Genomic DNA, 24,678 nt, shown 5'->3' with positions numbered 1-24,678 from the left:
GCTGCATTATCTGCTTTCCGGTCGCCTCTAGTGACCATGTTCCGACCTTTGCCATGGCCTTTGCAGTGCATCACATCAATCTCTTTGGGGGCCCATACAGCTTCTAGTAACGTCTCAACTTCTGGACCGTATTTCAGAGCTTTCCCGGCTCTTTCCATAGGGCGCCATGCGCATGCAGGGTTAAGAAGGCATATTTAGAATCAGTATAGATGTTAGCCTTGCATCCAGCTGCCAATTGCATGGCAATGCCTTTCGCTGTTGGACTTCACCTCAAAGGACAAATAACTCTTGGAGACTTTGGCCTCCTCAGAACTCTTGGAATGGCTTGCCTGGCCTGCACCCCCACTTTTGGGTGCTCTATTGCCTGAGGAACAGCTTGCCACTGCCTTTTCAGCCTTTCTCCAACACACAGTCCATCACACAGATGCATTGAACCATAGAAACAACTTCCCAAAGCAACCTCAGCCCCCTCTGGGCTTGGTACTCAGCCCCCTCTGGGCTTGGTACTCTTTCTGGGCATCCTCTAGGCCCCTCTGGTCTGGCTTCTACTGCGGCCTGACATGCCGTCTTCACTGCTTGCCACACAACCCACGGCTGCTCAAGAGCATCAACCACGTCTGCTTCACAAGCCTCCACTGCGCCTGTAAACTTCTTAATGGGCTGGGCAAAGCCTGTTTCAGCCTGTGTACTTTCCCATAGCTGCTTTTCTGCCAGTCAGTAATACATGCATTTTGACCAGACTTCCCAATTGGCTCCATGCAGCCTTTTACAGGGGTAATTCTTATGGCCTTGCTGTTGCTGAGCAGGCATCTTCCTCCCCCTTGGCTGCGGGTCTCTGAGTGGCTACGGCGGACCCCTCGGATCCCTGTGCTGTGAGCCATTGCCGTGCCTAACACTGCTGCCTTTTCTTTCCTCCACTGCTTTTTTCCCTCTTCTCAGTCTCTCCTCTTTGTTCAAACACCTTCTGGGCGATGGCCATGATCTGAGATCTGCACATGCCCTGGAACTCAGGCTGTTTTTGGATTTTGGTTCTAATGTCCTTTGCACATTGTCCTATGATAGGTACTTAGAGCATTGCGATTGTCCACATTATTTGGGTCCCACTGTGGGTTGGTTAAGGGATATCGTTGAGGCCACTCTGCCTCCTGAACCTGCTGTTCTTTTAGGTGTTCTAAAGCCTGTATATTCTCCTCCTTTCCTCTGAAGTAAAGAGAGTGTTCAGCAATTGCTGACAGTCTGTCCAGGTAGGCTCATGTGCTGCAAATATAGACGATAGCAAGTCCACAATTGCCTGGGGCTTCTCAGCAAACGCAGGGGTGTGGGTCTTCCAATTCATCAAATCAGTGGTGGTGAGGGGGACATATTGAAGGGTGAATGTCCTAGGCTGCGGTGGCGGGGCAGGTGGGGCAGAGACATTGTGAGCACCGTCTTGCCCTGCCGGAGGTGCAGGGGGTGGAGGTGGCGGATTGTCAAAAACCACGCGAAGGGGGGGCAGGACTGCTGTCCCTGCCTCTACACTGGACGTGGGCTGATTGGATCTGCACTGTTTTAGGTACTTTCAAAAGACTTTTTCTCGACCCCTGTGATAAGCGTCTGCAGCATCTCGATACATAGTGGTCGAACTTCTGTATTTGCTCATCTTTTTCCTCAATTCTGTAAGACTGGGGTATAATTCATCCAGGACCTGGTCACTGGGCTCTGCCTTGTGTACTTCTGGGCTGGCTGGCAGCCCCCCCCCTTTCCTGCTTCGGCTCCTGGGGCCGCATATCGGGGCAGCGGTGGAGCTTTGAGGATATGGGGCTGTCCCTGTCCTCCCAAGGGGCCACCACGGCACTTTTGCCTCGGATCCCTGGTAAATGGGCTTCTTGAGGCGTTTTCCTGCCTGTGCTCCTTTAATTTCATTGATCAGTCTTATATTTCTTCAGCCAGGGGGGTGGGGGGGTTCTCTATTATCACGTAAACCTCTAGAACTTCATCCATGTTCACAAACTCATCCAAGTTAAATGGAGAAAGTTCTTCCTCTTTTTTTTTAGTTTTATGCAGTTTTTTTTTTTTTTTTTAAACTTCTAGTAGCTCTGCCAGCAGACACCTGACCTTGGCTGCTCACACCCTGTGGTCAGCTTCAGGTGTCCGGCTTGCTTCTTCATCTGTTCCCTCATCCTTTTTCTGTGGCAACTAACTTGTCAACTGTGGTGGCCACAAAGATGCAGGTCTTCTCTTGAGGCTCCTCTGCCTAAGCCTCAAACCAGGGGTCTGTTACAGTGTTCTCTGAGACACACCTGAGCTCTGAGCCATCCAGCTGGTGCCTGATTAAGAACACCAATTAAATTGTCCTCCCTGTCTCAACTGTAACTGCTATAGGTCTGAAAGCATTTCGTATTTCCTAGCCATAGACCACCTCTCACTAGTCATCAGAGAAACTAGGGTGCTGCTGGTGGTTTCCCCTGATGTGTTCCAAATTGCCGCTGGTCACAGAGGTACCCAGCTCTTCCCTAACTAAATTCTGGGATTTAGGTTGACCTTCCTGGTCAAGCTGTAGTTACTATAGGGATCAAAACTATTGGAGGTCTGCAAGGCTCATGTGCTTCCCAGTTCAGTAATGGGCTTTGGAGAAACTAGGAGGCTTGCCTTACTACCAAAGCCACAGCTCAGCAGAGAATTCTCCAACTCTGCCTGGCTGAACTCTTGCCTTCATTGAGGTCCAGAGATCTGAAAGCTTTGTATGCACTCTAGTTCTATATACTAACTTGGATAGCCTAAGGGATCTCTGGAGCGATCCCCTCCATCGCTCCCAGAGCTACATCTGAGTCTGAAACTCTTCCCTAAGTAGATACTCAGCCTCAAAGAGATACTCCTTGTTGCCCTGTCCCAGCTAGAGCCTCTATGTTTCTTCCCAGTTCACACAGAGTGCGCAAGCGTTCTGGCGTCATCACAATGCCATAGTCTCCGCTGAATCCTTTCTTGAAATTGTTCAGCATGCATTGCAGGGGAGTTATTGGACCTTTCGAGCCACCCCCTCCCATATTTAATATGGTCCTTGTGCAGCGTCCCCAAACACCAAACACACACACATGCAGTTCCCAATTTTCCTTGCCCAGTCGAGCTTGCGCTGCTGGGAAACGAAGTACTTATTGGTTCTACCCCAGGGGAATACCCTGGGGTTGCACATACACATGCACCAAGTGCCTCTTTCACTGGACGCTGTACCACACACTAGCCTCCCGGTTCCCCCCCTTTTTCCTTTCTGCCTTCCTTATACCTTTAAATCCTTAAGCGTGGGTGGTTTTCAGGGGCCAACTCTACCCTTACTGCCACCAAGCACGCTGGACAGGTGATCAGTCTGTCCCTTCTCCTTAGCCAAGGAGGTTTCCTATGTCCTCAGGGCCCTTTGCCCATGTACTCACCCCAGCCGGCTGGTCTCTGCCCTGTTCTCCCAACCTCGGTCCTTCAATCCGTTGTCTCCTCTCACAGGATCCAGCAGAAGGGTCAAATTGGCTTCGCCCTCCTCCGAAGAAAAACCTCGGTGGCGCCAGGAGTAAGCGGCCTATTGGCTCTTCCCCTGCGCCCTGCCTAGAAAAGGACAAGGGAGCTGCCTTCTGGTCTTTTTGAGGACTTAAGGTCCTTGATCCGAGTCACCTGTGGCACCAGAAATGTTAGAGACTTCAGATTCTGTAAATTCAGAATCTAGACCAGAATGGAAAAATCCAGGCAGCAATATTTTTATTGACTTTGGTTTATTTGTCAGACAAGCAAAGCAAAGTGGGTACATTCAGGAAAAATGAGAGAATGCCCACGAACACCAGGGGCAGACAACTTTTATACCTTTTGGCAAAAGCACAGTTCAGCCCTTGACCCAGCCCTCAAACATTCCCCTTTATGCATATTAATTGAAACTCAACCAATTAAAGAATTGATGGTGGCCCTTCGGTTCCAGGCTGCATTATCCGCAAGGTGGTGCTGTAAGCTTATAAACCTCTTGACCTACATACCCTTCCTAGTAAAGCCGCATTGACCATCTGTTAGACTTGTGGCGAGCTACCTTCTCCTGTTGCTCATTTGTGGTGGGCTACATCTTCCTGTTGTTCGCTCTATTCTCGGTCTGTTTACTGGAATTGGGTCAGCAGCTAGAGCAGGTGTGAAGTGCTCAGACCACATTTGCTGCATTTGCAAAGAATGCTTTTGCAAACAGAAGAGAGATAGCTTTTAGCTTTTAGCTTGCTCCTTATAAAATGGCTTCAGTCTGGCTCTCCAAAGTGGACCTCTGGTCTCCACTCCTTCACTGACAGTGGTCAGTACTAGCTTCAGAATGACTTAGTAAGACCTTGAAAAGTTGGGAGTCGATGCTGTTAACACTGAATCCCTGGAAGTTACAAAGGAATTGTCACATGACACCCTTCCATTGGCTCAAGAAAAATAGAAATTGTTAGTTTCTACAAGAGCAACTTCATAACAGAGTCTGTTCTGAGATTTCACGTTTTAAATATGAAAGAAGTGTCATCTTTGTTTTTCACTCTCTTTGACTTGTTGAGAAAATCTTACCTAGTTTCTGTGGATTGCTGCTACCCATATTGGGTTCTAAAGAAAAGCCGTCTCATACTCAAAAAGAAATACGAGGATCCTCTCATTTGGTTAACTGTTTGTTACAAGGCAGGATAATACCTGTAATCTCAAGGGTTGGAAACTGGTGTGAGAGCTGCAGAAAGGAATGCAGTGTGTCTGTGGGTGTGCAGTGAATGTCCCAATGCTGGCAAGAACCTGAGACTAGTTGTAGAATTTAAGGCTAAACTAGAAATATAGGAAGTGGCCATGAGTAAAAATGGGAATGTAAAAGCTGGACTGGGTTTTATGCCGCAAACCCCAATCATCTGCAGATGAGCTACCAGTCTAACCTTGTAAGTTGAATTTGGAATCGTACAGAAGATGAGCATAGACCCTGCGAGACTTGCAGGTGAGATGTGCACTTGAATGAGCACACTGAACACTCCAAGTGATGATCACATGATCACTATGGGAGCTTTAAAGTACTTTAAAGTGTGTATCTGCTGTAGGTCCTGCAACCAACTGCAAATGTAGGGAAGAAGATGATTAGAGTAAGGGAACATGGTACTTAAGTGTCCATTACCCTACAGAGAGGGAGAATACAGCCATCTCTCAAGTATGCCCACATTTTTGAAATTCCTTATTTTATTTTTAAATCTAACTACATATATAAGAGCCCCATTATTGTGTTAACAATGTTGTTAATATTCTGTTTTAAGACCAGGGAGTTGATAAAGCTCTGCAAACAGACATTACATAGCTGCTGCTTTCCCAAGAAATTTTCAATGATTTGAATCACACAACCACTGAAAGTTGCCCACCTTCAGGGCTTTTAAAGGGACAGAAGCCCTGTTCTGTAGTGAATTTGGTCTCCATCATCTAAGCCAAGGCCAGTTAGAAATATTGTTTGACACTATTATGTATAACTATATATTGAACAGATCTATGCAGTTGCAAACAGAAGAAATATGTCTGGCACTACAACATTGTATCATCTATATTTATACTGATCTCAGGTATTCAAGTGCTTGTAGTTACACTGCCAAAACACACATTCAAGAGTACTCAGGGAAAACCTGAGGTTTACAAAAATACCAGAAAAATATTTGGGGGCTAGGTGAACACCCTCTCCCCAAACATCCCAGTGATGGCTAAGTGCCTACAGAATGCTGACTGGCTGTTGTGAAGGAAGAATAGAATGGAGCATCTTGAAAAGATATAGAAAGTGAACTATTGCATTGTCTGTATATGCTCTTTGGAAGCTTACACTGAGAAGTTTACAAGCTCTCCAGGAACAGAAGTGAGAGCTACACCTAGAAACCAATGGAAAAATCCAAAATTTTCATGTAGATTAGATTGGGCATTCCACCCACCACAGCCCAAGGAAGACTGAGCTTACTATTTGGATAGGAAAAGCTGACTGCCGCTGGAATCCTGAACAGAAACACTCCACCCCAAAGCATTGTGGCACCCCAGCTTTAGAATTCCCTCATCACCGAGATGTGGCTGGTGCCAACTCTTTAAAGTCATTAATGCTAGCTGAAGAAGGGGTTATTTGTCCAGGCTTTTGGTAGAGTTCAGTGCCGTTACTGATGGCTATTTCAGCTGGCTGATTGTAATTGTATAATGCACCTGGAAATGTTTTAATTTCACCCTGTTCTGGAAATACCGGTACATTTGCAATGCAGAGCAGCTGAGGAATCTTTTAAATAAATAAATATTGTTGCAAGGTAATCACTTGCTCCTTCTATTTCACAAGTACAGGCAGCCAAAATAGTACTGCTCATGTCCAAGAGGAAGGCATCAGAAAGCTTTGGGAGTTGGTGAAAGTAAAAGAAAAGGGCGTGTGCAAGTGAGGAAGCTAAGAACAGTGAAATAATTACTGAGCATGTTCAGTGACCATAGAATGCTGACTGACTATTACAGAGGGTGGGGGGCAAAAAAGGAGGGTTGGAAGGGGAAAATATCAGTCAGAAGGGTAGTTTTCAGCTTGCTCCATTTGATTTTCTGCTCCAAGCATGTCAGGTAGCAGCAGAGAATAATTGTTTCCCAATACAGCTTATCCTTGTAATACAGAGAATGTGATGCAGTGAAGAGCATAAGTGGAGGAGGTCTGCTCTCTTCACAGATAAGGCCCGTGCTAAAAAATCTCAAGAGCCCCTGAGATAACATTCGCATAAGAGTGAACTAAATCTAGCCTGATTATGGGAAGCGAGTTCGGAATGTGAAGCAATTTATCCCCACCAAACATGTTCCCTTTGAAACAGCAAATTAGATGTGCAGCAGGATTTGGTCACACTTCAAAGAATAATATGCAGAACTGGAGATCCATCTGTTTTCTCTTCCACTGAGGCTCCTGTATGTTAAACAGGCTTTCAGTAACTTCAAAGCCTGTTTGAAGTCTTCATTGTGCATAACTCAAGCACAAAAACCAAGGATTCCTTAGCAATATTACCATCTGATATTTTCTGTTAGTTTTAATATGTGAAGAAAAACAATTTGTTCTTGTTTCTTATCATTTCATTTTCTGCTTTTTCTGCTTTAGCTACGACAGTGAGGGGCGATTAACCAATGTCACATTTCCAACTGGAGTGGTCACCAACCTGCATGGGGAGATGGAAAAGGCCATTACAGTCGACATTGAATCTTCTAGCAGAGAGGAAGATGTCAGCATTACTTCAAACCTATCATCAATTGATTCTTTCTATACAATGGTACAAGGTACAGTAACAGGATTTAACAAAAGCCCCTTTTTCTCAGAGGAAGAAAATGAAACAAAGCCAGTTATGGTCAGGATATTATAGTTAAGGATTAGCATTGGAGATCTGCAAGGTGAAATATTACATCTCATTCTTAAGCATACAGTTTGAAAGATGGGTTGGCTATATTTGGGATGTGTGCTTAACCTTTGTTATATAACTGGCCCAAATATTATTATTTGTATCTGAAGCTAACAGCAAATGAAGCATTAAAATTATTCTGTTACCTATTTTTATGTTGGGTTGGAAATTGTTTTTAAATGCTGGTTAATTTGAAGCTACTGCTCATTAGCTGTTGTTGAAACTGAAGTTATGCTATTGAATTGTGGTTGTTTATATAATTTATAAACAAATTATATGAAGCTCCTATGCATACAGAAATTCCTCTACAGAACTGAATGCGGGGGAAGACAACTGTGCTTTTTGCAATATCCATAGTAATGTGAATCAAGCAGATACATCTGTCAAATAGTGAAGTTAAGAGGTTGTATACAAACTGAAGAATTAGAATAAATTTTAACAGGGTAGAAAAATCTACAAGAAGCTGTGGTTTGTTCTCCATTATGGCTCCCTTTAAATGAGAAGTCACAGCTCTGGAAGTATGCTATACTTTTGTTCCATTTCAGATCAGTTAAGAAACAGCTACCAGATTGGCTATGATGGGTCTCTCAGAATTATCTATGCCAGTGGCCTGGATACACACTACCAGACAGAACCACACGTTTTAGCTGGCACAGCCAATCCAACTGTAGCAAAAAGAAATATGACTCTCCCTGGAGAAAATGGACAGAATTTGGTGGAGTGGAGGTTCCGAAAAGAACAAGCCCAAGGCAAAGTCAATGTGTTTGGCCGAAAGCTCAGAGTGAGTAATACCTCTAGTGCATTTTTAATTTAAGATGGTACTGTGGAGGATATGCTACAAACTTGCAGTGCTTGAAATGTGCATGCTCTCCTTTGTTTTCAGATAACAGTTCAGATAAAAGGAAAGGGCCATTGGTGGTTATAATTTGGGGACAAATTTTTGAGGTGAGAACATTTTGAGGTGGAATACCCTCTGTCAGGGGCTGGTAGGATGCTGACAAGTGTGTACCCGGGGGGGGGGGGCTTGAATCTGACTCAAGAGGGGGGGCAGTGGTCTGTGGGGCCAGGAGGCAAAAATCAGAGGGAGGGGAAGCTTCAGAGCTGGAGGAAGATGCAGAAGAGGCAGGCCAGGCAAGTGAAGGGCCAGGTGCTTCTCTAACTTTCCCTGCACCACTATCTCCCAGAACCAAGAGAGAAGTAAGGCGGGAAGAATAGAAGCAGCTTCCGCACAGGCGTTTTTTCTGGCTATGTGCGCACAGCCTGTCAGGGGAGTGATCCCCAGCGTTGGGAGATAACGCCGAGGCCTTGTGCCTTTCTCCAATGCAGCGTCACCCGGAATTCTTTACTCCAGTCTCCCGTCACGCTGTTGTGCCCCAAATCCTCCTGGGTCATGAGCATACGACTAGCAGAGTCCAAAATAGAAGTGTTAGCCTTGAGGTGTAACATCTAATCCTTAACAGTACAAAGTAAACATGGCTCCTCTTTCTCTCTCTTCCTCGGAGAGAACGCTGAAACAAAACATCGCTGTGGGAGAACAGTGGGAGGAAGGGAGCAAACAGCGTATCTCCCTTCCCGCTTATATAGCTCTAACAATCAGCAGCTGAAATGCATTACATACAGACATGTGATCCAACAATCCTATATCTGCAGCATAGGGAGGGGTGAAATCCTAACACCCAGTTGCTGAAACTGCTCCATGAAGGTATGTTTCAGTGCATACCTGGGAATACCTGTCTAGATGCTAGATGGGTGTACTTAGGTACCCAGAGCTGTCAAAGCGACTGTGTTTTCTTTGACAGTAAAGAGTTAACTCTCTGCCGTATGCATTTCTTTGAGTGCAGTAAAAACAGGAGTCTTGTGGCATCTTAAAAACTAATGCATTTATTATGGCATAAGCTTTTGTGGACTCAAGTCTAGCATCTGACATGAAAGTCAATGAAAGCTTATATCAGAATGCATTTGTTAGTCTTGAAGATGCCACAAGGCCTTTTGATTGTTTGTGTTAATATATTTCAAAAACTTGTCCATGGAACTTTGTGTCTTCAGTTAGCTTTGCTGATGAGTAATCACTATTATACCGGAAACACTATCGTATTCTCTTCTCCACATAGCAATATCTTTAATTGTTTCAACACTGCAGAATTGCACAGATATTTTACATTTGACTTGGCTTTCTTTAAAAAAATAGTGCTGTGATGCCTAGTTTTAGAAGAAAAGGCTAGAAAGTAGCCTATAGCACTTAACTTCTGAAGCAGTGTTGTATGTAGTACTGCTTCATCAAGTACAACCATCATATATGACTACAGAAACATACATTTCTAGGCTACCCAAGAACTATGAAAATGTGTAAAACCCTTTTTTTAAGGAAGCAGGATGGTTTTAAAAACAACAGACCACTGCTCTAAACAAGACTAATTGCAGGGCTCTGTTTCATTATTCTCTGCTCTTCTTTCAAGTACTTTAACCAAAGGAAATAAAAAAATTCCTTCCAGTAGCACCTTAAAGACCAACTAAGTTAGTTCTTGGTATGAGCTTTCGTGTGCATGCACACTTCTTCAGATACGTGTGCATTCACACGAAAGCTCATACCAAGAACTAACTTAGTTGGTCTTTAAGGTGCTACTAGAAGGAATTTTTAAATTTTGTTTTGACTATGGCAGACCAACACGGCTACCTATCTGTAACTTTAACCAAAGGATTATGGAAGAGAAGGGCCAGTAAGGAGAGTTAAGCGTAGGATTGAAATTACCTGTTGGCACTCAACGACCAAGAGGATGGAAACCTACCATCCTTGTCAAAAGTGTCTTCCCTGTTTTAAAGCACCTTGAATAGCTGGAAAACTTTGAGCCCTTTGATAGTTTTCTGTTGCTCAATATAACCAATTCAGAAATGGGATAATACTTTATTTATGGATTATTTCTGCCAAAGGCTTCTGGCTATCTAACAATGTAAATCTCCTGGCTTAAAGATAGTAAAGTCTTCTGATAAATCCCCAAATTGATGAAACAGAAACATCACTAATCCATTTCTCAAAAGAGAATTATATTCCTGTTTTCTCAGTGCTCTATAAAGGGCTTCATTTTCACAGGGGTTTTTTTTTGGGGGGGGGGAGAGACCAAGCAAAGCTCAAACAAACAAACAATATTTATTACGGCCATAGGCCCATACAGGTAAAAACAACACATAAATAACAGCTTGTGCACGTGGTGGGAAAAAAAAAAAAAAAAACCAGCCGCTAAAACACCACCATAACAATAAAATACTATAAAATAGAATGGCATACTACGCCTTAGTTAGCTTGTAGTCCTCCTTGGCGTCGCTTTTGGGTAAGGACAGCGACCAGGAACCTTGCCACATTCAGGGTCGTATGAGTATCCTTATCCTGCAAGATTTGGGCAAGGTGGAATTTTGGTGGGGTACCCTCTAGTTTCTGTATGATTGATCCCAACAAATTTGCCCGTGGCACATTGAACAGGGGGCAAGTGAACATGATGTGCTGGAGCGACTCCGGCGTCTCCTTATCACATTCGCACGTGGCGGGGGCTTGGCCCTTTGAGAATCTATGTCTCAGGACGTTGGAGGGAAAAACGTTGAACCTCGCTTTGGTGAAGGCCAGTCTATGGGCAACAGTCGAAAGGGAGGAGAGGTATGATGGAACGCAGTAAGTTAAAGTGATACCAATGTTCTGGGGCGAACAAACACCTCCCCCCAGCATATAATTTCGCTGTAGATCGATGTCATCCAGTCTTTGGCGGATCAGTCTTTGAGCGGTAATTTGGTCTAGTTTTAGGGAATCTGAAGGAGAGATTCCATAACTCAGGAGTTTGGCATGAATTCTACTAGACCAAAGGCTAGAGAATTCATCTCGCCATAAGCATTGGACAAGGTAGTGGTTTGGTAATCTATGCCACAATGATAACCAATAATTGAAGACTTGCTTCCACAGGCAAGTTTCTAAGGATGCGATCTTCAGTTCTAGTCGCATGGCTGCGTTGCTTACGCACAGGGGGAGCATTAGGAGCCGACGCAGGAATTGATTTTGCAGTGTCTCAAGAGGAGCAAGATCTGTCATCACGGCCCAAAGCGGGGCAGCATAAGCAAGCGCGGCAACCACTTTTGCCTTGAACACCTTTAGGGCCGAGGGAACATGCAAAGCTCCATCCGAAAAAAAGAATCGGAGGAGCGCATATGACAGAGTTTTGGCCTTGTTAAGTAGGTGTTGAATTTGAGCTTTCCACCCCAAATTGTGTTGGAAAATAACTCCTAGGTATTGAAATTTTAGGACTTGCTCTATTTTTGCTCCACCAAGCTTCCATTCGTATAATCTCCGGCTTCTGGAGAAAATCAGAATCTTGGATTTAGCATGGTTGATGGTTAATTGGTTGAGTTGACAATACGTGGCAAAGATCTTCAAAGCTCTGGTTAGTCCAACACGTGTATAAGATAGAATTACCGCGTCGTCCGCATATAAAAGGAGTGGGCAGCGGTAGTCCGCAAGTCTAGGCGCGTGTGTACTTGGAGATGATTTAACTAGGGATGCTCGCATGTCGCTGATGAATAGGTTGAATAGACAGGGAGCCAATATACATCCTTGGCGCACTCCCTTGTTTATTGGTATCGAATTTGTGAGGTCGCCCGCAGGAGTAAGTCTCACTCTAGCAAGGGTGCCTTCATGGAGCTGACTTATAAGCCATAGGAGTCTTCTATCAATGCCCTGTTTCGCAAGTTTCTCCCATAGAATGTTTCTAGGAACGCTGTCAAAGGCTGCCTTTAGGTCTAAGAAGGCAGCACAGAGGTAGCCCCGGGGGGGAGAGGAGTACTTTCGTGCCAGATGGTAAAGAACTATCGCATGATCGGTTGTAGAGCGTTTAATTCTGAACCCTGCTTGTTCGTGGCCAATCTGATTAGTCTCATCTACCCATCGCAGTAGTTTAGTCAGCAAAAAGCTGGCATAAATTTTCCCAATGATCGAAAGGAGGCTGATGTTACGGTAGTTTTCCGGCTCCATTGGAGAACCTTTTTTATGAATTGGTACTATAATGGCCTCCTTCCACATTTTGGGGATGAGGCCAGAAGCGTTGATTGCATCGAAGGTTTTGGCCAAGATGCCAGCCCACCATTTTGGGTGTAGTTTAATGGCTTCAGCAGGGATCAGATCGGGCCCTGGGGCTTTACCCGGTTTCAGCTGAGCTATTAGCTTGGCTATTTCGTCAGGATCGGTGGAAGGCCAAATAGGTAGGTGGGTAAACAGATGCGTCAGGTGGTCGGAGGGAGCATCTGCCTGTGAGAAGCATTTCTTCAGGAACAATTCCCATGTCGGTGCAGGGATGACTGCCCTTGGGTATTTCCTCACCCTTCTGTTGATCAAAGACCAGAAATCCCTGGATCTGTGTGATTTTGAAGCAATAATCAAAGCCTGCCAGCGATTGTGTTGCCACTCACGTTTGGCAATTTTCTGCGTGCGTTTGTAAACTAGCTTGGCTTGTGCATAACTAGCTGGCAGAGTAGATGCACCGGAGGTCTTATATACATTATATATAGCACGGAGGCGCTGTCTTGCTTGTTTACACTGGGAATTATACCAGGGGGCACCGTAAGTATATTCATTTCGATTTAATATTTTGGGTGGTAACCTGAAGAAGGACGTAAGATCAGTCGTATGATGGTGGAAGCATTTCAGCACTATGCTATGCTCGTCTGAGGCAGAGCCTATGTTGGGATGGGGCCCGAGGATTACTTTTTGAAAGAATTCCTGGTACCGTTGAGCCTGGGTCTCCGACCATTTGATTCCTCTTACTTGGAGAGATTCGTTGGTTTCCATCTGGGTCGCATGTCTATGAGCCTCCGACTGCCAGTTCAGGGAGAGCTTGGCTACAAGGGGAAGATGATCACTAGATTGTATATTCTCGATCTTAAAGGTGGAAATGCACTTAAGTAGATCCCTGGAGACCAACAGGTAATCGAGGACGCTGTTTGATTTAACGCTCAGGTGGGTAAAATCCCCAGGAATGTCAGGGAGACATGTGCCATTTAAGGGGACCAGATTTAAACGGATGGCCATTTGATAGAGGAGTACTCCAGCCTCATTTGCTCTGTGGTCTTTAGAAGTTCTCCTCATGATATGTTCCAGATCATAATTATCAAGGTTTGGAGTAACCCACCATTTGGCTTTGGTCAGCGAGTCCCAGTTTGCTGCTGTGCGGGCGTTAAAATCGCCACCTATTATTGCCGGGGTATTAGGAAACTTAACATAGCATGAGAGCAGATGCTCTTCTAGCGAGCCCCATTTAGAGCCAAGTTCGAGGGAAGAACCCCCAGCTCAAACAGGAGGTAAAATATCTAAGCAAGGATAAAAAAATAAAAATTATGAAAGAGTAAAACAAAAAGCATGCAAGAGCCATCTTCTACCCTTTCATGAAAGGAAGTTATATGAATGCCTCTTCTCTGCATAGTTCCCAATTGACCTTCATATAACTTTCTTTACTGAAACGTAAGAGCCTTGCTGGATCAGACCAAAGGGCTTCTCCAGCCCAGCATCTTGACTTCCACAGGGCCAACCAGATACCTATGGAAAGCCCATAAGCAGGACATGAGCACAAGAGCCTCTCCTGCTGCTATTCTTCCACAGCGGGCATTCAGAAGTATATGCCTCCTAAACCTGGCAGTACCATATAGCCATCAGGACTGGTAGCATCTGACAGATTTCTCCTCCATGACCGTAGGCCTAATTGCCAGTGATGATGATTATGTGATTAAGAAGGTTTTTTTTAATTAAAAAAAATACCAGGTGTTGTGGGTATTGTCAAGATTGCAGTACATAAGGAGGGGCAGTTTAAGCCTTCCATTCCCAGCCACAATATTTGTGAAATCCCATGGCGAGGGATGATACTTCAGTGATTGTGTGCAGAAGGTCCCAGGTAGGGCTGAGAAAGGTGCCAGTCTGCATAGATAATACTGAGCTAGATGGACCAATTGTCTGATTCAGTATAAGGTAGCTTCTCGTTTTCCTGCTACCATATTATTTTAAGGATTTGCAAAAACTGAGACATACTTCGCAAACATGTAGTTAAATCTGTTGCCCTCGGCTGTCTTAGAAGGGAGATTCAGAAATGCTCCATACTGCATTCTGAATGGACCTGCCCTTGTGGTCTAAAGGTTGAAGACCTTGTACATATTATTACAGATTGTCCCTTTTATAATACGTTGAGTAGACAAAAACTGGGACAAATTTTAGGGAGAGATGCAGAGAGGTTTGACCATCCGTCTTTAATTTATCTACCGGGTTGACAACATAAATATACAACCTGCCACCCAGGACTCCTTTGGGAGGAAGTGTGGATATAAATTGAATAAATAATAATAGTAACTGTGAAGACTGCACATTTTGATGCAAATGTGCAGTTCTTGAGAGAGAGTTCTTCAGGGAGATTCAGAAGCTAAATTATGTTTTATACTTTTATTTATCTTTTAAATAATTTTGAATAAAGTCATGTCATGTCATTTTGATGTAACATTTCTTGAAAGAGTGGCAATATTATTAAAGGGGCATTTGTTATCCGTCAGTGAAATTCAGCGTCTGAGTTAATATTTATTGATAGTTGCTTTTATAATATTTTGTGATGGTCTGATGACTAGATATGCAAATAAATAAATCTGATCTGTTCTAGAATATCTGCTGGCAATTAGCATGAGGGCAGGGAAGATTCCATTGACATCAATGGGAGCTTTTGGCCCAGTGCTGATTGTCAGGCAGGGGGAAGTGAATTTCATGAAAATTGCAGCTGGAGAACGAGGGCTTCAGCCTCACCTCCCCCAGCCCTGTAATCTTACTAACACACACACTTACACTTGGTAGTAACATGTTTATTCAGCCCACAACCTAATCCCCTTAGTAGCTATTGCCACACCTTGTAGTGGTAGCCTTGTAGCACATTTTTTGTTTATAGTTAAAGCATAAGTTTTCACTGTCATTTCTCTTTAATATGTGGAGCTTTTGAGAGAGGGTCAGTGGCCCACTAACAGAAGTTCAGTGGATATAATGCTGTCAGTTTCTGGGCTCCTTTATCCTAAACATATTATTAAGTAAACATTATTGATATAACAGAATTTACTAATCATTAATAAACAGTTGTATGGGGGTTTTTTTTATGGAGACTGTTGTTTAAGAATGCCACTAACTAGCCTTGTTCTAATGGCAGGTTCATATATGGTTTGAGTCTTTTTGATTGCAAGCAATGCAGTTCCGTCAGCCCACCAAAAATAATTCTTTCAGGACTTATATATGGGGGGCAATCGTGTAATATGTACAATCCTGTGTACATAAATCATGATTTATGTAATAATTATTAACACTAGAGACGCTTTAATATAAAATAATTTTGGGGCCATGTAAAATAATATTGTGTAGCCCTAACAATTAGATTGAAATATAATTATAGTTCATCAGTATATGAGTTGGCCTTTGTTTTCTTTTTCTGTATTAATTCTACACTGTATCTCTCCTAATATCCCTCATAAATCTAACTATTATAAAGTATATCAATGTATGTATTGTTTATTATATTAACATTTAACTAAATTCCATGGGAATTAACTGAAAAGGTTTGAATAAATGCCAATACATCTTTATTTAATGAAACCTTTTTAAATGGCAGTTAATCTAATGACTGGTACTTATACCAAGAAGTTTCTAAATTAATTTACTGACAAAGGAAATCAGTCATTGCAAAGGGTGTTTAAATAATGATGTTCAAATAGCTGTTGCTATGAGGAAGTAAAACAGCCTGTGGTGAAACAACATGATTTATTTTGTCATCTTGTTTGTTTCATAAAAGGTTAATGGTAGGAACCTCCTTTCTGTTGACTTTGATCGGACCTCAAAGACAGAGAAGATCTACGATGACCATCGTAAATTTCTGTTGAGGATTGCCTATGACACATCAGGACACCCAACTCTCTGGCTCCCAAGCAGCAAGCTTATGGCTGTCAATGTTACCTATTCATCTACAGGTCAAATTGGCAGTATCCAGCGAGGAACTACTAGTGAAAAAGTAGATTATGATGGACAGGGAAGAATTGTATCTAGAGTATTTGCTGATGGCAAAACATGGAGTTACACATATCTTGAAAAGGTAAAGTGCTATCCTATCGTAGGAATGTGTGTGTCTTGCAGTTAAATTAGTGAGCTATTGCTGCAGAAAATGGTCACAAGCCATACACTGATGTACAAGGTTTTTAGTTTTAGACTGTGGAGCTACAAATATCCATACCTGAAGAATAAGCATATGGATCTATACAGTTCCTAAAATAAGGTGCACTTCTTACATTTGTTGGTTTGCTGCCAATTGGTGCAATCCAGTGAAAGTTAATGATGCCGTCGAAATAGATCAGAATTAAAGATTACTTGAGTGATTGCATCCCAGTGACCTGAAAAAAGTTTAATTACAGTTGTTTTTCTCAGAATCATGCCAAATTTTATCTACTTATTATTTAGGTATTTCCTATTCCATTTTTAATTTTGAAAAGCAGCTTCCACCAAAGATAAAAACTATTGCTTGTATGCATTTGGTGTTTTCAGCTATTCTCCTACCCTTCTGCAGCCCCCTCCAAAATCAACTCCGGATGGTTTGAAGGAACAGCATGGCAGGTGCTGCAGGGGCTTCCAAGGGGAAGGAGAATCACTAGAGACCACCCTAGTTCCTGTTCTGCTGACAGGAAGCTATTCTGAATGAAAGAGCTTTCTATCAGCAAAAGAACAGCTATTGGTTACAACCCAATTTAAAATTTGCAACAGTAAGGAAAAAAAGACACAGCAGCAGAGTAACAAGATAAAATCCAATTTGCAAAAGGAAATCAAAAAGGTGTGGAGAACATAAAGGTCTTCACCTGGTACCAAAAGGACAGTAGACTTTGTGCCAAGCAAAGCTCTACTGAGAGCTCCAAAGCCAGGTCACCATTGCGGAAAAGACTTTTACCTCTAGTCACTACCTGCCTTAGCTCCGCCAAATGTCACTGGCAGCCTGATTGCATCCACACTGTAAGTTTTACAGATGAACTGTAAGTTTTACATGCAAGATAAACTGTACCACATTTTCTTTAAATCCGAATTCTCACACATGTGCTGCGGCTGTGTCTGCTGTATAAGGGCATTTCCCCAGCATTGGTGCAGCAGTTACAGTAACTTCTGCCGCCTGGCAGAGAGTGCAATTTCCTGTGCCAAAAGAAGGGATAATGTACTCCTTTATATGTGCACTGGAAACTCAATCCCACGCTTTCCTAGCATAGCACAGTACTGAGCAGAGCATAATGTAAGTGCTTCTAAATATGTTATGTCTTAAAATTGAGGGCTTCATATGTTCAGTCTTATGGAATCAATCAAGACGTAATGAAAGCATCCAATTGTGTTGCCTTCTATTATCTTTTAAGGTGACATCACTTTCAGGGGGCCAGAGCAGGCTTTGCCTTAGATAAGAAAAGCCAGGGATATATTATGACTGTTTCATACATCTTCATGTGAATAATGTAAATAAGCAACACCACTGAAGCTTTACAAAAAAAAAGTCATTTGGTGGCTGATTGACTCTACAAAGTTTGATGTAAATAATGAATAAATTGCTTTGCCCATCTGACAAATAGATGTGGAAGAGGAGGTTCAGGGATCTTCAGGCTAGTAAACTTCTTGCTAAATTATCTCTAATTACAGGAGTGAAATTGTCTCTTCCATATGTTGTTCCCTTCCTGAGTTATTGGCTTTAAGACAGTTTCACTTTTGCCAGTATTAAACGTGACTTATCCAAATCCATTGACAATCTGCTGTTTGGCTGTGAGTGCCTGATAAAAGAATGGCTCAGTCACAACAAGTAGCACATTAAGAGTCTGGAGCTACTAATTACCAAACCCCTTACAATTAAGTATCCAAATGAATTAGGCAGAGAATAATTACCAATATGTAAGGTCAAGGATAACTCAATTTAGAAGATGATGATTTACTCAAACAAAGTGCTGTTATCATACAGTGGTTTTGGCATTGGATTAAACTTCCTTTTCCTTTCCTTTTCAGTCTATGGTCCTCTTGCTGCATAGTCAACGGCAGTACATTTTTGAATATGACTTACTGGATCGGCTTTCTGCAATAACCATGCCCAGTGTTGCTCGCCATACTATGCAGACTATCCGTTCCATTGGCTATTATCGAAACATCTACAACCCCCCTGAAAGCAATGCTTCTGTCATCATGGACTACAATGAGGAAGGGCAGCTGCTACAAACTGCTTTCTTGGGTACAAGTCGAAGAGTCCTTTTCAAATACAGAAGGCAGACCAGGCTCTCTGAAATCCTCTATGATAGCACAAGAGTCAGCTTTACTTATGATGAGACAGCAGGAGTTCTGAAAACAGTAAACCTCCAGAGCGATGGGTTTATCTGCACCATTAGGTACAGGCAAATTGGCCCATTGATTGACAGGCAGATTTTCCGCTTTAGTGAAGATGGAATGGTAAATGCCCGATTTGACTACAGCTATGACAATAGCTTCAGAGTGACTAGCATGCAAGGTGTAATCAATGAAACTCCATTGCCTATTGATCTTTACCAGTTTGATGACATCTCTGGAAAAGTTGAGCAGTTTGGAAAATTTGGGGTTATATATTATGATATTAACCAGATAATTTCCACAGCTGTAATGACTTACACAAAACACTTTGATGCCCACGGCCGCATAAAAGAAATTCAGTATGAAATATTCAGATCCCTTATGTACTGGATTACAATTCAGTATGATAACATGGGACGGGTAACTAAAAGAGAAATTAAAATAGGGCCATTTGCTAACACAACCAAGTATGCGTATGAATATGATGTCGATGGGCAACTACAGACAGTTTACCTGAACGAAAAAATAATGTGGCGATACAACTATGACCTGAACGGCAATCTCCACCTGCTCAATCCAAGTAATAGTGCTCGTTTAACACCACTTCGGTATGACTTGAGAGACAGAATCACTCGGCTAGGTGATGTACAGTACCGTTTAGATGAAGATGGATTCCTGCGGCAGAGGGGTACAGAGATATTTGAATACAGCTCAAAGGGCCTGCTGACCAGAGTTTATAGCAAAGGCAGTGGGTGGACAGTGATATACCGTTACGATGGGCTTGGGAGACGAGTTTCCAGTAAAACCAGTCTGGGACAACACCTCCAGTTTTTTTATGCTGACCTCACATATCCTACAAGGATAACTCATGTATACAACCATTCAAGTTCTGAAATCACCTCTCTCTACTATGACTTGCAAGGACACCTCTTTGCCATGGAGATCAGCAGTGGAGATGAGTTCTACATCGCTTCGGACAACACAGGCACGCCACTCGCTGTTTTTAGCAGCAATGGTCTGATGTTGAAGCAGATCCAGTACACAGCTTACGGCGAGATCTATTTTGACTCCAATCTTGACTTCCAGTTGGTGATTGGATTCCATGGAGGCCTTTATGACCCTTTGACCAAACTGATTCACTTTGGGCAAAGAGATTATGACATACTGGCAGGCCGTTGGACTACACCCGACATTGAAATCTGGAAGAAAATAGGGAAGGATCCAGCTCCTTTTAATCTATACATGTTCCGAAATAACAACCCAGCCAGCAGAATACATGATGTTAAAGATTATATAACAGGTAAATAAAGGTATTTTTTTTAGTGATTTACACTTGACAGGAATTTCTGTTTGCTCATAATCTACCAGGTTAGCAAATTGCATTGTACGCAACACCTTGGAATTAATTACCAGTGACAGTCAATTTGCACAGGAGTTATGTTCCAGGGATAGCACGTGAAGTCAAAATCGTGTAGAGTCAAAACTCTTGGCATTCAGTAGTAGGTGGGATTGCCAGAGTGTTTTTTCACTGGATACTCACACCCTTTCCTCCCCCTTAATTTTTTTTTTAATTGCCAAGTCCGTAAAGCTGAACGTGCACAAGTTAAATGTGTGTAAATTGTGAGTTGCTTGTACGCTATCTAGCTGACAGCAGTGTGTGCTGAATATGATGAGGGATATAGGCCACTAAGGCAAAATAGTTTTTGCCAAGCATATTCTAGTTCATTCAATTTCAGTGAGAACAAAAGCAAATAGAGTTGTGTAAAATATATTCCAAAATACATCTGTCAAAGTCCATCGTTATTACTGAAGCAATGGCCTTATCTCCTGGGATCATTAACTGGCATTTGGTTAGGAATGGTCAGCACTCCTCATAGTGGGCCCTGTCCTTTGTCCTTGCAGAATATTATAGCCCTCTTAAGAGATTCAGAACAAAGGAATTGCAGGAAGGAAAACACAATTTTGATGTTTCTATATCTGACTAGACAGTTCCCACAGCAACCATTTATAAACTAGTAATGTATTAAATATTATAGGTGATATTATGCCAGATGGCAACTTTAGGGATTCTTACTTGCATGATAACACCTCAGATGATCATCTTTGTGAAGGGAATCTTTCAAAGCCACCAGTATGAAAAATAATGTGCTATCACTCCCACTTGCTGTTTGTGGCAGTGTATTCATTTGCATATTAAATGAAAAATAGTGTTTCTTATTTCCCACTGTTTTGTCATCTCTCCTGGTAATTTAGGAGTTCTCAGACAAAATAGATTAATGCAGGACCTAGGCCTGCTTACCATGTGCTTTTTACTGCCAACTTTCACAAAGCTAAAACTACTTGTTGTACCCATTATATGTTGATAACTACTGTATAAAATGTTGTCCACAAATATCTTTTCCCCCTTCCCCACTTTGATGAGAAGATCCAGTGGTCATTCAGCTCAAATACTTATCCTAGCACTCCCAGCACCCTAAGAACAGTGTTTCAAAAGTACTTGTGGGTATTGTTTGCATAATTTAACTTCTTAGTAGTACATCTACAACTAAGATGTGGTGCAAGAGGAATGGGTGGCAGAATGCCTCTTTCCTCATTATTGTATTATCCTTCTGCTCTGCAGCTACGGTGTAGACAGATTCCAATTACACTGCAAGAGTACTAGTTTGGCACTTCCCATAAAAACAGATCCTTCAACTCCTGACTTTATGTGCTGAATAAAAGGAGGACTAGATTCATTCCCTGCCTTCTAAAACAGTTATTTTCTGGGTTTTATCTCCAGCAGTCAAAATAATCGTAAAGTCTTGTTCCTAGTAGCTTGTTTTGCCGTAATAGGGGCAGGACAGGTATGGGAACGTTTTCACGAATTTGCATGGTTCCCAGTCATGTGTAGTTCTGAAGCAAGTCAGAATCTTACAGGACAGAATCTTCTGTGCTTTAATAGCTGGGGAGATGGAACACTACCTTCTCCATCTTGCACCCATCAGGAACCAACCATGTAACATATTTAAATAATAATGGTGTGAGATTTTGACTACTTTGAATATTTACAAAGTTGTTGGCCTCATCTCATAGCAAAGGGATTTTGTCTAGAAAGGGTGCATTGCTTATGAAGATTAAGTTGAGAGGAGGAAATAAGTTATTCTGGCTCTAGACCCTAGATCATTTATCATGTCAGCTAACAATAATACCTGCAGATACTGTAAAAGTCCATGAAATCTAAAGGCAACAAACCAGAACTACAGGTATTCACACACAGCAGTCGAGCTGCATGCATGTGGCTGTGAGTTTTGACAGTGCAGATTACCTGCTAGATGAATGAGTAAGGAAGGAAATTGGTACTTTGCCCATTGACACTTCCGCTGTAAAAGCCAACGGTGTTGCTTTTCTTTTGAGTCTGCACACCCATCCTCACTTCCGTTTGTCCCGCGATTTCAAGCATTTCCAAGTCCTGGGTCTGAGAGAGGTTGTTGGTTTTTTTGTACCACTGCTTTCCTCGGGAAAATCCAGTGTTTAGTGCTGAATAAGAGCAAACATCAATCAGGTTTTCTGCAGACTGATGTGTGCTCTGATGAAGCAGTAAGGAGTGGGTATTCCCAGGGAAAGTGGGGGAGGAACCCTCTCGAACCCATGGATTGAAATCACTTGAGATCGTGGGACAAATGAAAGTGTGGTCGGGCCCACAGTCCCAGTCCAGCAACACAAGCCATGGAAACAAATCCAGCTGCTGCTTGCAGAGTGTGTGCAGCAGGAGCCACACAGGCAGCTTCCAGTTTGAAAGAGGAGCTGCAGATGACTCTCATGGGCTCAGGATAAGAATGGATTCTGCATCTATATTGCCATTTTCCAAAGAAGAAGAAGAAGGTTTAGATGAGCTAATATATAACCATACTGTGGTTTCCCCCCAAAATATATTTAATTGTGGCTCAAACCTGAATCCAGGCCAACCAATGTAAACTTCTGTAAAGTTAAATGAAATAATCAAGGATTGAAAATATGACCTCTCTCTCCACAATTATTTTGTTAGATGTCAACAGCTGGCTGGTAACGTTTGGCTTCCACCTGCATAATGCTATCCCAGGATTCCCTGTGCCCAAGTTTGACTTAACAGAGCCCTCCTATGAACTTGTGAAGAGTCAGCAGTGGGATGACGTACCGGTAAGAAAAAAAAGAAAGTGAATATTAAACGCTGTCAAAATTGAATAAAGGACGCCATGCTGTTTGAGCACTATAATCCTCAAAGGCTTATGTGGCATTAAAAAAATTTAAATGCACTTTGTAAAGACTATTTTTTATTCACAATATATCCATAGACTAGACGCTAATTCTGCTCTTGCTTGGTGCATTTGCTAAAGATTAGGTCTGAATTTCGACATATCCTAATTGGCTTTTCATAATGCAAACTAAAATAGGAAGAAGGATAGACCTAATCAATAAATAATAGTATTTTGAAACCCTGTTTTAGAATTGTAACTTTCCCAGTGGAAGCTCTGGAGATTGGATTTATACCGGCACCCTGCCTCAAGGCAGAAAGTGAACACTGTAATAAAAAATAGACTGTGAAATAAACAGAAGAACAGGTGATATAAATTATGCATACCAAGCACCAGTACAATTTTACTTCTCTTTAATATTAACCATGTTTTATATGTGAAGATAAAATATTGAATGTGAAATTACCTCAGGTAAAACCCATTACATTTCATAGAGCCAAAAAAACTCTAGGTGCTTATGAAATTTTTTGATAAAAAATCTCCTGCGGTCCAGAAATATGTAGCCAGTTTAAATGATGGACAAAAATAAATGGAATGTAAAACAGAAAAGCCCTATCTGGTATTTAGGAAAATAGCGATTATAAATCTTAACGATTCAAAGATCAAAAGGCCATGCGCCATCAAGTTTTCAGTTACTGGCGAGGAATGAGAAACTTTAGAACAGGTGCTCACTCATGACAATTGTTCTAAAGGATCTTTGTAACTTCTCTGGTTTTTTAATTAAAGAATCAGGATGGTTTCACGTGCTAATATAGGTCAAGAAGCTACCATCTGCATCAGTTTCCCAAGCTGTATTCTCACAGCAGAAACCATATTCACACAACCCATAAAATTGTATCAGCATATACTTTCTTTTCCTGTGCACAGGCCCTGAACACAAGAGGAGCAAGTGCATTGAAGAAATAGCTCTAGCTTCTTCCCTCCTCCATTTTCTTGCATTGCAGGTCACGGGAACATAAGACCATTTATACCAAATCAGACCATTGACCTAGCTAGCTTAGTACTGGCAACACAGACTGGCAGTGACATTCAGATGGGGCCTCTCCCACTCCTGCCTGGTGATGCTGTGGATTGAAACTACAACCATTTGCATGCAGAGCATGTGCTCAACCACTGAGCCTTGGCTCTTCCCCTTCTGCTCTGTCCTTTCCTGGCTCAATAGCCATCCACCACTTCCACCTGCCTAGTCTAGGCGTCAGGCACTTCAGGCCCAGGTGCCAAATCCAGGCCTCCTCGGGTCATGCCCCCTCCTCAGCCCACACCCATCACTGATCCTGCACTAAGTCCTCCTCCTATAGTTTTGTCTGACTGGAATATGTCTTTGAACCGTAATAACGCCTCTCACTTGCCTGGAGAGATGCATGTGTAGAAACCTCTGGCTTATATGCGGCTGGACTGTATTCTGCTGTACAAAAGAGTCACTCTCATTGCCCCACCCACCACTGCTGTGCAGCCACCAGAAAATTGCCTAAGAGGGAACACTGCCCATGGCAGAGGGAAATGTTCCCTGGCACAGCCTGCTCATCCCTCAATTCACTCAACTTTTGGTACCACTCTGTGCGGCCAACATTCAGGGCATTGGGTCTTTGAAAGCTTTGAAATTATTCTCTTTACGTTACGACTAGGTGAATGAGCAGATTAATGCCTTTTAAGTACT

General features: G+C 42.6%; 1 protein-coding gene and 1 long non-coding RNA gene across 34 annotated transcripts in view; one reads left to right on the top strand and one right to left on the bottom strand.

The window, feature by feature from the left end:
* Positions 1-24,678, bottom strand: part of LOC309349491 — a 75,928-nt gene that overhangs the window by 17,204 nt on the left and 34,046 nt on the right. The window contains exon 4 of one of the 4 annotated variants that reach the window (XR_014159963.1): positions 17,465-17,589. The exons of the other annotated variants lie outside the window; for them this stretch is intronic. This is a non-coding gene — a long non-coding RNA (uncharacterized lncRNA). The remainder of the gene's footprint in view (positions 1-17,464; positions 17,590-24,678) is intronic. 4 annotated transcript variants of the gene reach the window in all.
* TENM3 (teneurin transmembrane protein 3) overlaps positions 1-24,678 on the top strand; it is a 1,299,256-nt gene that overhangs the window by 1,270,664 nt on the left and 3,914 nt on the right. For all 30 annotated transcript variants that reach the window (XM_081875189.1, XM_081875187.1, XM_081875177.1 and 27 more), the window contains 5 exons: positions 7,085-7,260; positions 7,925-8,160; positions 16,214-16,510; positions 18,439-20,050; positions 22,775-22,905. In XM_081875189.1, the coding sequence (XP_081731315.1) occupies positions 7,085-7,260; positions 7,925-8,160; positions 16,214-16,510; positions 18,439-20,050; positions 22,775-22,905 (2,452 nt within the window). The remainder of the gene's footprint in view (positions 1-7,084; positions 7,261-7,924; positions 8,161-16,213; positions 16,511-18,438; positions 20,051-22,774; positions 22,906-24,678) is intronic.

Source organism: Podarcis erhardii (genome assembly GCF_964252035.2).
Source record: "Podarcis erhardii genome assembly, chromosome: 9".
Classification (NCBI taxonomy): Eukaryota; Metazoa; Chordata; class Lepidosauria; order Squamata; family Lacertidae; genus Podarcis; species Podarcis erhardii.
Note: the sequence above shows the minus strand (reverse complement) of the source record. Positions and strands in the feature narration are given on the sequence as shown.